Consider the following 13,178-nt stretch of genomic DNA (forward strand, 5'->3'; position numbering starts at 1 on the left):
GGCTACACAGAGAAACCCTGTCTCGAAAAATAACAACAACAACAAAAAAAACTTAGGTCCATGGGCCAACAAAACAGCTTAGCGAATAAAGACCTGCAGCCAAGGCTAATAACTTGAGTTTGATTCCCCAGAATCTATATAATGGGAAGAGAGAGCCTTATGTTGTCCTCTGATCTTTGCATGCGGTGGTGGACACACACACACACACGCACACTCACTCTCTCTCTCTCTCTCTCTCTCACACACACACACACACACACACTCACACTCCTTCTGATTAAGGCTAGCATATCAATGGCAGAGTTTTTTTTTTTCTAGAATATTCCATGTTCAGTCTTCAGTACTGCAGACAAACACTCCGAGCTCTGTTGACATCTATAAGCAGCCTCCAGGGCTTCACAAGGTATTCTGGTCCTTCAGATGAACACTCGAGAGTCTTGTGGACCCTTCTGAACTGCTGTACTTTTTTCATGGCATTATTTGGACTCTATCACAGTTTGTCTGCAGTTCTGGAATATTCTGTCGCATCTGCACACCACCATTTGAACAGCAAGTCCCTGCTTGAATATCTAAGTGGTCTCCCTTCTGTTCCAGTTTGGCGCATGCACCCATCCCCGTATTTTGGCTTATGTCATTTGGAAGCTCCTGGCACTTGTGGCGTGAGTCTGGTGACTGGGGTTAGGCACCTATGGCTGAGCAGTGTCTCAAACAGTAGGTGTCATTTGCCTGCGGCTAGGGCGGAGAATGACCCAAAACCTCCTTACGACTGGCTGGGAATCTTGGATTCAGTGCAGAAGGAGCTGGTGGCAAAGGGCAGAGATTGAATCTATGGTTTTGAGGCCACATTCCAGAAGGAAAGAGGGATGAACCAAGAACTGCATTAGTCAGGACAGTGACTCCCTGAGACCTATGGGGACATGGCCACTCCTGCGACCACTATTGGGACATTCTCTCTCCACACCCAGATTCAACTTATTCACATTAAAACCACCTGTAACTCCAGTTCCAGGGAATCCCATGTCCTCTGGCTGCCACAGCCACACGCACACATCCATGTAGCGCGCATAAGCTCATGCAGGCATGCACACATACACACGAATAATAAAATAAATCTTAAACAGTTAAAAAAAAAAAGATTTTCTCTCACCTCAGCCAGAGAGACAGAGGGACAGAGGACTTGCTCTGTGTCACATGTGGACCAGTGCTGGGACCTTGGAGGACAGGCCCTCTCCGTGTGCTCTGGGGTTTTCAGGCAGGTCTGGCAGTTCTCAGTGACAGGCCCTGATTTCCACCCCAGGCTGTCTGCTCTAACCCAGCCTCCTCTCTGGGCCGTTTGGTGGCTAGGCACAGGAGACTTAGAACTCTGGGGGCCCAGTTCTGGGTTCTACCTCTTCCTCCAGACCAGGCGTTGGGGCAGCAATTCTGCAAGTTGAGGTGGGGTGCCCATTCCAGAGTAAATTGAATTTAACACGGATGTGTAAGTAGGGTGCTGGGTATGCCAGCTGGCATTTATGTGGCACTTACTGTATACCAGCACTGGCACTAGTCTAGGCTGTTACCCCTCTGTTGCAGATGAGGAGACTAGGAGATAAGAGCAATTGCTAAGTAACACAAATTAGAGTGGATAACCATGTCCCTGAACCTTGGACCAGCCGTTTCCATGAGTTACCTAAGGGGATGGACAAGCATCTTCCTGCAGTTTGAGATTTGACCCCGTGTCCCCACCGTCTCAGCCCGGCAATGGCCGTCCCTCTTAGACAAAGCTAAACAGCTGCAGCCAAGTATGGGTGCACTTGGGAGACTGAGACAAGAGAATCAAGAATTCTAGATGCGTTCCACATCCATAGTCAGTTTCAGGGCAGCCTGGGCTGTGGGGAATCCCGTCTCACAAAGCAACCCAGCACCGGGGAGCATTTGGAGGACATGAGTTGGGTTCCCAGAATCCATATCACATAGCTCGCAATTGTCTTTAACTCCAGCACTAGGGGATCCAGGGCAGGCACCTGTACACACACACACACACACACACACACACACACACATTAATTGAATCTTAAAAAGAGAAAACCAGAGGTTGGGAGATGGCTCAGTGGTTAAGAACATTTGTTCCTTCAGAGGACCCAGATTTTGTTCCCATGGTTATGGCGCACATACATACAAATACATACACATATACATACATATGTACATACATACACATACATATAAAAATAGGTACATATATGCATACATACACATACATGCACACACATACATATACACATGCATGCATACACACAATACATGCATACATGCATGCATATATACACACATGCATACATACACACATACATACATACATACATACATACATACATACATACATATAAAAGACTCATACAGAGAAAAATAAATGCATGTGAAACAACACAGCAAGAACACAGGCCAGGAGTGGTGACACACACCTCTAAAGCCATCACTCAGGACAAGGAGATGGCAGGTGAGACTGCCTGAGGGGTCAATGAGGTCAGCCAGAACTGCAGAGTGAGACCGTGTTGTTTGTTTGTTTGTTTGTTTGTTTGAGACGGGGTTTCTCTGTGTAGCCCTGGCTATCCTAGAACTCACTCTGGAGACCAGGCTGGCCTTGAACTCAGAGATTTGCTTGACTCTGTGTCCTGAGTGCTGGGATTAAAGGTGTGTGCCACCGCTCTCTGGCTAAGACCCTGTCATAAATGGGGAGAATGTTCATCTAGTAAGCATTTGCTATGCAAACACCGAGGACCTGCATTCCGTGCGCAGAGCTCACTCAGTAATGATGATGATGATGATGATAAATAATAAATAATAGTAATAAATGTAATAAAAACCACTGGGCGTGGCACTGGGCAGAGCAATCCACATGCTAGTGAGGGGGAGCTGGGAAGCTCCCTGGGGCTCACTGGCTAGTCAGCTCAGTCTGCCCAGTGAGCCCCAGGCTAGTGAAAGACTTTATCTCCATCAGCAAGGGGGTGGTGCTGAGGATCCTGGGTGTAAGTTGCACACATGCACAAGCATGCCATACACCCTCACACACTTACCCACACACACATGAGAAACCATCAAAACAGACAAAGGCAGTGAAGTGCCACCTGACTCTAAGACATGGGGTGGGGGGGCCCACAGACCTAAGGAAGTGCCTCTCCCCTCTCCCCTTCCTCTTTCTCTCCTTTTGGTTTTGGTGGTGGTGGTCGTGGTTTGGGTTTTGTTGTTGTTGTTGTTTGTTTGCTTGTTTGTTTTTGGCTTTTTTGAGATAAGGTTTCTCTGTGCAGCCCTGGCTGTCCTTGAACTCACTCTGAAGACCAGGCTGGCCTTGAACTTAGAGAGATCCTCCTGCCTCTGCCTCCCGAGTGCTGAGATTGAAGCTGAGTGCTGGCTCCCCCGTTGCTACCACCAGCAGGAGGCTAGGAGGCACCTGCTTCAAGAAGAGGACAACAGTGGGGTTCTTTTGGCTGTCCTGGAACTCTCGCTGTAGACCAGGCTGGCCTCGAACTTAGAAATCTGCCTGCCTCTGCCTCCCGAGTGCTGGGACTAAAGGCGTGTGCCACCACACCCGGCCAACAGTGGTTTTGACAGTTGAGACAAGTTGGTCAGGCTATCAATAAAATGTGGTCACTAGGGTCTAGACAGGTGACTCTGCGGTAGCCAGCACTTGCCATTCTTGTAGGGGACCCAGATTTGGTTCCCAGAGCCCACATGGCAGCTTACAACTGTCCATAGCTCCAGTTCCAGTGGTCCTGATGCCCCCTTTTGCCCTCTGAGGGGCACTGCCAGCACATGGCACACAAACACACATGCAGGTACACACTTATGCACATGACACTAAAATAAATACAACTAAGAGGACAGCCGTTGGCCTGAGAAGGGGCAGAGGCAGGCAGGGTGTGTTTGGAGGAAATGTTCACCTCTGACTGGAAGGACACAGTCCCCACAGCAGTTCCTGAGCCATCTCCATTCGTTAGGCGGATGGCTTAGAGCTGTGCATGTGACCAGCTCTCTGAAGGTGACAGAGGATTTTTACCACCTCAGTGTAGGGATCATAATTGCGAGGCATAAAAAGGAGCCTGGCCTGCGGCAGCGGAGGCACAGTTAGGACGGGAATTTGTGGAATGTGTCAACCTCGCTATCCTTTGACCTCACTTTAGACCACAGCTTGTGAATTTGACTCAGTGGCTGTTGGGAAATTCTGGGAAAGGCATACAAGCGGGGATCTGTGTCTCCTCGATGGTGGCCTGGCTGAGAGATGGGACAGCTATGAGGTTGTGATTGGACTCTGAAGAGCGTAGAGGGTGCCTGAGTGGGGTGACTGAAGAAGACTTTGGTCAGAAAGTACCCTCCTTGGTGTCGCAGACACTCACAGCACCCATGGGAACCAAGGAGATGTGCATCAGAACTGACTTACAGAAAGCACATGCCGGGGCTAGAACTAGACCCTCAGAGTTCACGACCAGGGCCTGTTGCTGAGAGTCTGGGTCTCCTGGGGAAATTCTTTAGCCTCCCTAACTACCCATGAGATGGGCATAAGAACCCTCCACTGCCCTCCAAAGGCTGCTGTAAGGATCCAAGGAATGTAGTCATACAAAGCTTCCAGACAGGGAGCGTGATGGGACCTACTGTGTGGTTATTATGCCTACCAATAAGGAGAGCGAGGCCTTTATGACCAGGCCATCGGTTCCCAGAGCAACTTGATGACCTCTGGGAGCTATTTGGGGTGGAATGGGGACTGGCTGTGTAAGGCCTGTGCTTGTGGGGTGAAGGAGGAGGGGGAGGAGGAGTGGGAGGATGGTCCAGACTTTTCCTCAGGAGGTCAGGGTCACCCAGTTCTCCAAGGGTGACTTGTAGGCCCCCAGTGGCCCCTCCTCCAACAGTTCCCGGGAGGCCCCCCGGGCAGTTCCCTTGGTACCAGGGGATTGTTTTCAGCTGGCCTGGGCCCGCCTTGGGCTGCTGGAGACAGGCTCAGGCGTCACACTCCCTCCTGTCTCCCCATTCTCGTCTGTGGGGTGGGGGCAACCAGTATTCGAAAAGGCCCCAAAATAAATGGGCCTCTTATCTGATCTCCCAGCCTGGCCTGTTATCTGATCATTACATAATGGCCAGGCCCGCGGCCTCTCCTGCTGGCGCTGGCTGACGGCATGGAGGAGGCGGCCCCAATGCCAGAGGAACTGGGGTTCCTGGAAGTCTGGGGAGGGGGGTCAGGAAAAGTCCGAAGATCTGTAGACCAGATGGTGGGTCATGTGGAGGGAGTAGTCAGAGACCCAGAAGGCAGCCATACATATGTATGACCTTGATGTGAGTGTCCTGTCTCTTCGGGTTGCAGCCTCCCCTTCTAGGGGAGACTAGTGGGGGCAGACTAGTGGGGGCAGACTAGATGGGAAACTGACAAGAGGAAATGGTACCAACCCTTAGTCTGTTGGGGTGAGGGAAACCTCAGAATTATCCCTGTCCTCAACTTCTCCCCCACCCTTAAATGCAGACAAGAAAACTACAGAAATGAAACTAGCACATGCCTTGTCTCACAAATGGCTCCCAACAACCTCCAGAGCCGGGTGTTTTCTCTTCCTATTGCCACTGTAGAGACCAGGAAACTAAAGCCCAAAGTCCTGAAATCACTCCCTCAAACCACACAGCTAGTCAGAACTAGTTGGGCCTGGGATACTGGGCCTGGCTCCCAGGAACTTGCCTTGAACCCAAATCCCGTATTGCTCAAACCCACAGATGTCTCTTGCGAGTTGCTAATGGGACTAGAGTAATGGCTGCTAAGGTTTGGGCTCTTACAGCAGCAGCAGATACCTGCTCCTATTCTCCTCCCAAGATGGAGATATCTGAGGGAGGGTGTTGGCGGGGTGTGAGGCAGCCATCTTACCTCCTTCTCTGACCTCAGTGGCTTTAGGACCATCAAGCTAGCTACAAAGGTAGGGGAGAAGGCTGGCCAGGCCACAGGCGCCTGGGGTTCAGGAAGAGCCGGCCTGCCCCCCCATCCTCAGCACTGGCGTCAGCTGGACGTGAAGCCTGGCCCTCCTCGCCCATCTTTGATCTCCAAGAAAACAGGAAGTGAACACGACAAGATGGAGACATAAACTTCCAAACAGCCTCCCCTTCTCTGTCCCTCCTCCACAGCCCCCCCTTCCCCTCAGCACATTCCTTAGGACGAGGTGTAGGGGCCTCATTTCCTCTTCCTCCTCTGCTGGGTCAGGGTGAAATTCCATTCCTCTCCCTTGGGACCCATGTTTCCGGGCCGCCCTGCGGCCGACTGTGAGGCCTGCTCTACATCACCGCCTTTAACCTGGGCTGCTCCCCCTGAGGCAGGAAATTCCCTCCTCAGAAACGGCCTCTCAGGAATGGACACCTTGAGGTGAGGTCTGAAGAGGGAAAACCATTTTTCCTCCTCACCACCACCCGGTGCACACACTCCTTCCTTTGGATTGAACTGGCCTTAAGACTTGGGGTCCACCATGGGCCCTGCCCCTTGGGTCACCCTGCCAGCAATAGATAGCTGGGCACGATGGCACTTGCCTTTAATCCCAGCACTGGGGAGGCAGAGACAGGCCATCTCTGTGAGTTCAAAGCCAGCCTGGTCTACAGAATGAGTTCTAGGCCAACTGAGATTACACAGTGAGACCTTGTCTCAAAAATACAAAAAGAACAAAAAACAAACAAATACTTCTGAAAATTAGCTAAGATTTAATTTCAGGCAAACTGTTTTTGTAATATAAGTATATAATTATATATTTAAAATTATACCTTGAAAAAGGATTCCCGTTTATCTGAAATTCAGACTTATTGGTACCCTGGCTCTTACCTTCCTTCCAACATTATACCTACTATCACTATGATCCTAGGAGAGACTTTCTCCGGCTGTGTCTCAGTTTGCCCATCTGTGGAGAGTATGAAATGATGTCTACCATGTAAGGTAGCTATGAAGATGTCATACGCCTTGAGCTCTGGGCTCATAACGTGTACTTGGGAAATGTTCAGAAAGTGAACGTGGTTGTATCCAGGCATGGTGGGGAATCCCAGCATTAGGGAGGCAGAGGCTGGAAGACCTGAAGGTCAAGACCATCCCTGGCTACATGTCAACTTGAAGCCAGCCTGGGCTACCACAGCTCTGCCTCCAAATAACAACAACAACAACAACAACAGCAACAATAATTCTTAAAGATACTAGGAATACAATTAATATTCTTCCCTCCCAGTGCCGGGGACTGCCTTGCCCACACTAGACAAACATTCCTGCCCCATCCTCCTCTGACCTAACCTGCTTTCCCACTGTGCTTTCCCAGCAGGTCTCGCAGAAAGAGTCGGCTGTGATCTACAGCCTGTGGACCCCACCAGGGGTGAGGTGACGTTTACCACCAGCCAGGTCTCCGAGGGCTGTGTAGCTCAGGCTGCCAATGCTGTGCGTGAAGTCCACATTCTCTTCCTGGATTTTCCCGGAGTGAGTACCTCAGGCAGGTTTGGCGGGGTCCCTTAGGAATCGGAGGAGACTGGGTGAAGGGTGACTTCTTGTAGCTTTACTAGCACCTCAGCCATGGGGCTGATGGGACAAGTCCTGGGAGGGCCCTTAAGAGGTAGAAGGTATGATTTTCTGGAACACATCACAAGAGCCAGCTGGAGGGCCGGTGACATGGCTCATGGGTAAGGGAGCTTGTGGCTTACTGGGTGAGGGCACTTACCACCATACACGATGACGTGAGTTCAAGTCTCTGAACCTAAGCAAAGTAAAGAGCATCTTCCTCAAGTTGTTCTCTGACTCTCGGGAGCGCGCGCGCGCGCGCACACACACACACACAATTTTTTTTTTTCAAGACAGAGTTTTTCTGTGTAGCCCTGGCTGTCTTGAAACTCACTCTGTAGAACAGGCTGTCCTTGAACTCACAGAGATCCACCTGCCTCTGCCTCCAGAGTGCTGGGATTAAAGGCATACGCCACCACGCCTGGCAAAAAAAAAAAAAAAAAAAGGAAAGGAAAGGAAAGGAAAGGAAAGGAAAGGAAAGGAAAGGAAAGGAAAGGAAAGGAAAGGAAAGGACCCAGATAGAAAAGAGCTAGTTAAATGTCTCAGTGTGAACTAGGGAAGCTTGTGTAAGATGCAGCTAGTGACAGGGCTCTCAAAGCTTTTCAGAGGACACAACTCCACTCTAAGCTGGGCTTTGGAGAAAGGGTTGAGTTCCAGTCTACCTCACCTCAAACATCTGAGAGTCCACTAGGCATCCTTTGAGATCCAAACCCAGCAAGCCAGCCTCAAGTCTGATCTCCAGCAGCTTGCCTCCAGTTTGTCTAGATGTAGAGCAGCAATAGCCCATTTGTCAAATGCTTGCTGCTTGCTGCATGCTAGGTGTTAGGCTGCAGCCTACTGTCACCTAGGAAGCCACCAGCTTTGTTTGGTTGATTAGTTCTTTTTTTTTTTTTTTTTTTTGAACTAGGATTCATGTAGCCCAGGCTGGCCTCAGTTTTGCTAGACAGCTAAGGATGACTCTAATCCTCCTATCTCCAGAGTTCTGGGATTATAGGTACGTGTACCACATCAGACTTACATGACCCTGGGCTTCAGGGTCAGGGTCTCATGCCTGCCAGGCAAACATTCTACCAACTGAGCTACATCCCTAGCCATGGATACAGGCATGGCGGGGGCTCATTAGGGTCCAGTATTATTCTCATTTCTTGGAGGAGGAAACTGAGTCCACCCTTGAGAAATAAAACACAAACTGAAAGTCAGAGGACAGGCACACCAAAATCCTAGGGACCTCAGAGCCAAGGTCAGGTTCACTGGCCTGCCTGGGCTGCAGCCCACGCCTAGCTGATGTAGACTAAGGCCACAAGAATGAAATAGGAGCATGGGATGAATTTGTAGCCAACCTGCCCCTAAAACTGTTGAGTTACTTTGCATTTTGTGTAGTGATAAGAAGGTGCCCAGACCACCAATATCGGGGGGCCCTGCCTGCCACAAGGACTGTGGGCTTTGATAACCCCCAAGGTACAGATAGCACCAAATACATTTTATTTGGCTTTCATAAGCATAACAATTGTTTTTCAAGTCAGTAATGATATGGAAAAATAAAAAGCTTTCCTGTAAGTTCATTTTGTTCTCAGGTTTAGGCCCTTGCACCTCTTCTGGGTGATCTTGGGGTCTCCTGACAGCAAAGCCAGGCAGAGGAAGGCCCCAGCCAGATGGCCAGGTCTCTGGGCCACAGGTGTGTAGACAGTTCCAACCAGGACACAGGAGGCTGGTGTTGTGGCAGGGGGTCCAGGCAGGGTACTTCAGCTGCTAAGCTTAGGCAGGACTTCCTGGAGGACGTGACAACACAGAGGAGCTGGAACCTCCCAAGTGTGGGCACAGCCAGGGAGAGGATGTAAGCAGAGGGAGGGAGCTGCCCGCTCAGACTCTGACGGGATCTTGAGGTTCGCCTAGGAGCAGAACTGGAGAAATGGCAGTTATATTGAGAACTTGGTTTTTAGTCTATGAGCAATGGCAACCACTGAAGGAGTTGTAGGGCTGTGTTGTGTGGGGGGTGCCATAGTAACTCATGGCATAGTCCAAGGATTTCAGCATCTGTGACAAGAGAATTTCCCTGTAGCCCTCTGCCCCTTCCAGAGAACTCTATAGATCATGGGACATTTTTATTTTTTACTTTTTGGTGTTTTGGAGACATGGTTTCTCTGTGTAGCCCTGACTGTCCAGGAACTCACAGAAATCTGCCTGCCTCTGCCTCCCAAGTTCTGGGATTAAAGGCTTATGGAGCTGCTGCCACCTCTCTTCCCAACCAACCTTGTGACATCTAACCTGCCAGGCCAGGCCTCCAGCGCTAGGACTATGAAGGATATGCATTTTGAAGGGGTAGGAAAGAGAGCTGGGGTCCCAGGGTTCAGTCCTGGGCCTGTCATTGGCCTGCACCTTGCATAGTGCTTGAGCTGCTGAAGGGGCACCCCTTATATTTTTCTTGGGTTCAGAGGCTCGCTCAAGAATTATGAAACTATGGAACCTGGTCCAGGACCTGGTATATTCCAAATAATTAATGTATTCCATAAATGAATGCATATTTGTATATTGAATGCATTCAAATGGAACCACGATACAGTGTTTAGGAGCACGGCTTTTAGTCAGGCTGCAGTGTGAGACTGAGCTCCCAGTTACTCAGGAGGCTGAGGCAGGAGGATGGCTTGTAACAGTACAAGTTTTAGGTCATCCTGGCCAATATAGTGAGAGTTTGCTCAGAAAACAAACCAAGGAAAGAGGATGCAGCGTCTGGAGCCAGTCAGTCCTCATCTGAACCTCAGCTAATCTCACGGCCACATCGCTTTGTTGGCAAAGCTGTCTGAACCTTGGTCTTCCCACGGGAAACATGGAGACAATGATAATCTCTCCTACCTCACAGGTTACTGTGAGACTCCAGGATAGAGAAAGCAGAACACAGAACCTGCCCACAGTGAAAGCTCTAGTTTGGCTGTTATAAATTTTGTCATTATTACTATGTTTCCTGGACTCCATTTTTCATCTGGAAATACTTGGACATGACCCAGTTTCCAAACATCTTCCATTTAGTTTATTACTCTGTAAACCTCACACTAGATCGAACTCAATGGAGAAGAGGCAGAGTCTGAAGATCCATTTTCAGGCAGGCTAATGGAGGTTGAGGCTCGTGGAGTTCCTGGCCTATCTGTCCGTGATCCTGTTCAGTCTTGGTGCTTTGACCACCAAGGAGCCTGTGACCTGCTGAGCACTGACTTCCCTTCCTGGGAGTCTCCAAGAACTAGATCCATGCCACTCCCCCACTACCAACTCTACGAGGGTGCTTGCTGTTGTCAAGGGTAGAGATAGGAAGTAAAGCTGAGCCAATCACAGGCCAAGAATCGATATGAGTGAGTGAGTGAGGGAGGGAGTGAGTGATGGAGTTAGCCATCTTGGGAAGGATGAGAGGCTGTGGGTGACAGGGAGATACTCTCCCGTTGTAGAGAGGAAGGGATTGGGGGGCTGCACATGGAGCTCGGTTGTTAGGGTGCTTGTCCATCATGAGGCCATGGGTTTGATCCCCAACATCTATCTCATAAACAGCGAGTAGCTCAGCACCCGAGAGGCAGATGCAGGAGCATTAGAAGTTCCAGGCCAGGCGAGAGCGATGGCTCAGCAGCAAAGAACACTTGCTGCCCTTTCAGAAACCCCATGTTCTGTTCCCAGCACCCACATCAGGCAGCTCACACTCACCTGTAACTCCAGCTCCAGAGGCCCCAAACACCCTCTTCTGGCCTCTAGGGGCACCCACATGCAGACACATACACATAATTAAGAATAATTGTTTTTTTTTTGTTTTGTTTTTTTGTTTTTAAGATTTTATTTATTTATTTATTATATGTAAGTACACTGTAGCTGACGTCTTCAGACACTCCAGAAGAGGGCACCAGATCTCGTTACGGATGGTTGTGAGCCACCATGTGGTTGCTGGGATTTGAACTCTGGACCTTCGGAAGAGCAGTCGGGTGCTCTTACCCACTGAGCCATCTCACCAGCCCCAAGAATAATTGTTTTTAAGTTCAAGGTAGCATGGCATGTGTAAAGGCCTAAAGGCCAATTGCGTGGGTGACCAGGCCTAGTGGGGGGAGGCACTGCCTCTCCTGACCTCTGGCCTCCTTTGTCAGTCCCTGGCACAGAAAGATGGCTTTCTCGTCCATCCCCACATGGCTTTAGAACCATCAGATTTCCTGTGTGTGTGTGTGTGAGTGTATGTGTGTGGCAGATGAGTGGTGGCAGCCAAGAACCCCAGGAAAGTGACATTTGAAGTGTCTGTCTGTCTGTCTGTCTGTCTGTCTGTCTGTCTGTCTGTCTCTGTGTGTGTGAGTGTGTGTGTCTGTGTGTTGAGGAAGTCTGTAGACAAACCAGGGGCTGCTGGGCAGGGGTTATCTCACTGGGTCCCCAAAGGACAGGCCGGAGCCTGGATTCCGGGAGGGGCCTAGGGTCACATCCTGACCTTCAAGACAGGAACAGGCCTGGTGCCTCAGCGATTCCCATCAGCTGACTACCCTGTTCTGCTGTCCCAGACCAAGGCAGCCAAGCTTGTTTGGCTGCTGATTTGCTCCCCCCTGCCCTCGGCCTGGGCAAACTCAGGGAGCTCCTTCCTCAAGATAGGAGCCAGCCAGGCTCTGACTCATGCTTTGCCAGAGGAGGCATGGAGACAGCAAGCCAGGGGAACCTCCACTGATTGTTCTCAGCTATCATGGGAGATAGTGAGGGGCTAGGAAGGCAGTATGGCTCTGAGAAGTGGTACCACACTGAACAGCCTCTCTGTCACCCATTTCCGGTGACACCTCTGCTCCACAGTGGGAAACCTGCAGCACTGAAGGGATGTACCTAGAATCCTTCTCTTATACTGCAGAGCCTGCTCAGGGTGCCCAGAACCCCTGAGTGTCTTGCTCAGTTGTGTCTGAGCCTATTGTGCAGGCTGCAGGGGAGTGGCTCTTATTATTGTCCCCAGAAAAGAACCCTGCCGGGCTGATGTGAGTTCTTCTCTACCTTAAGAGTGGCAGAGCTGGCTCTGGGGGAGGCAGCTGGGTGGCAGAGCTGGCTCTGGTCTCCCATCTGGACACATGAGTACACTCACTTTGCTCTCAGAAGCAGGCTGAAGAGACCAAGGGATCCTGGGGCGGGAGCTTCCTTTGTGTCTTTGTGCCTTGCAGGTGATGAGCAGGGAAGGGAACCGGTGTAGCAGGGTCAGGTGGCTGCACAGGGGCTCTCGTCATCTCCCAGCTTCAGCACTGAGTCACCCTGAGAAAACATATTTATTGGATAGATGGACAGATGGACAGATACGTAGTAGACGAATAAAAAAAGGGGGGGTCCATAAAGCCTGGAGAAAATCAAATGAAGTCTTTTAAGTCCTGAGAGTAAACAGCTGTAAATCAAGAACACTATACTCACAAAACTATCTTCCAACACTGAAGAATAAAGAAAGGTATTTTGATGCTGGGCAGTGGTGGTGCACGTCTTTAATCCCAGCACTTGGGAGGCAGAGGCAGGCGGATTTCTGAGTTCGAGGCTAGCCTGGTCCTACAGAGTGAGTTCCAGGACAGCCTGGACTATACAGAGAAACCCTGTCTCAAAAAAAAAAAAAGAAAAAAGAAAAGAAAAGAAAAGAAAAGAAAAGAAAAGAAAAGAAAAGAAAAGAAAGAAAGAGGAA

General features: G+C 50.1%; 1 protein-coding gene across 2 annotated transcripts in view; it reads left to right on the forward strand.

Moving 5' to 3' along the window:
- Positions 1-13,178, forward strand: part of Eng (endoglin) — a 36,263-nt gene that overhangs the window by 3,309 nt on the left and 19,776 nt on the right. The window contains exon 2 of one of the 2 annotated variants that reach the window (XM_021155803.2): positions 7,296-7,450. In XM_021155803.2, the coding sequence (XP_021011462.1) occupies positions 7,296-7,450 (155 nt within the window). The remainder of the gene's footprint in view (positions 1-7,295; positions 7,451-13,178) is intronic. The other variant, XM_021155804.2, reaches the window with a different exon arrangement.

The sequence above is a fragment of the Mus caroli genome, chromosome 2 (assembly GCF_900094665.2).
Source record: "Mus caroli chromosome 2, CAROLI_EIJ_v1.1, whole genome shotgun sequence".
NCBI lineage: Eukaryota > Metazoa > Chordata > Mammalia > Rodentia > Muridae > Mus > Mus caroli.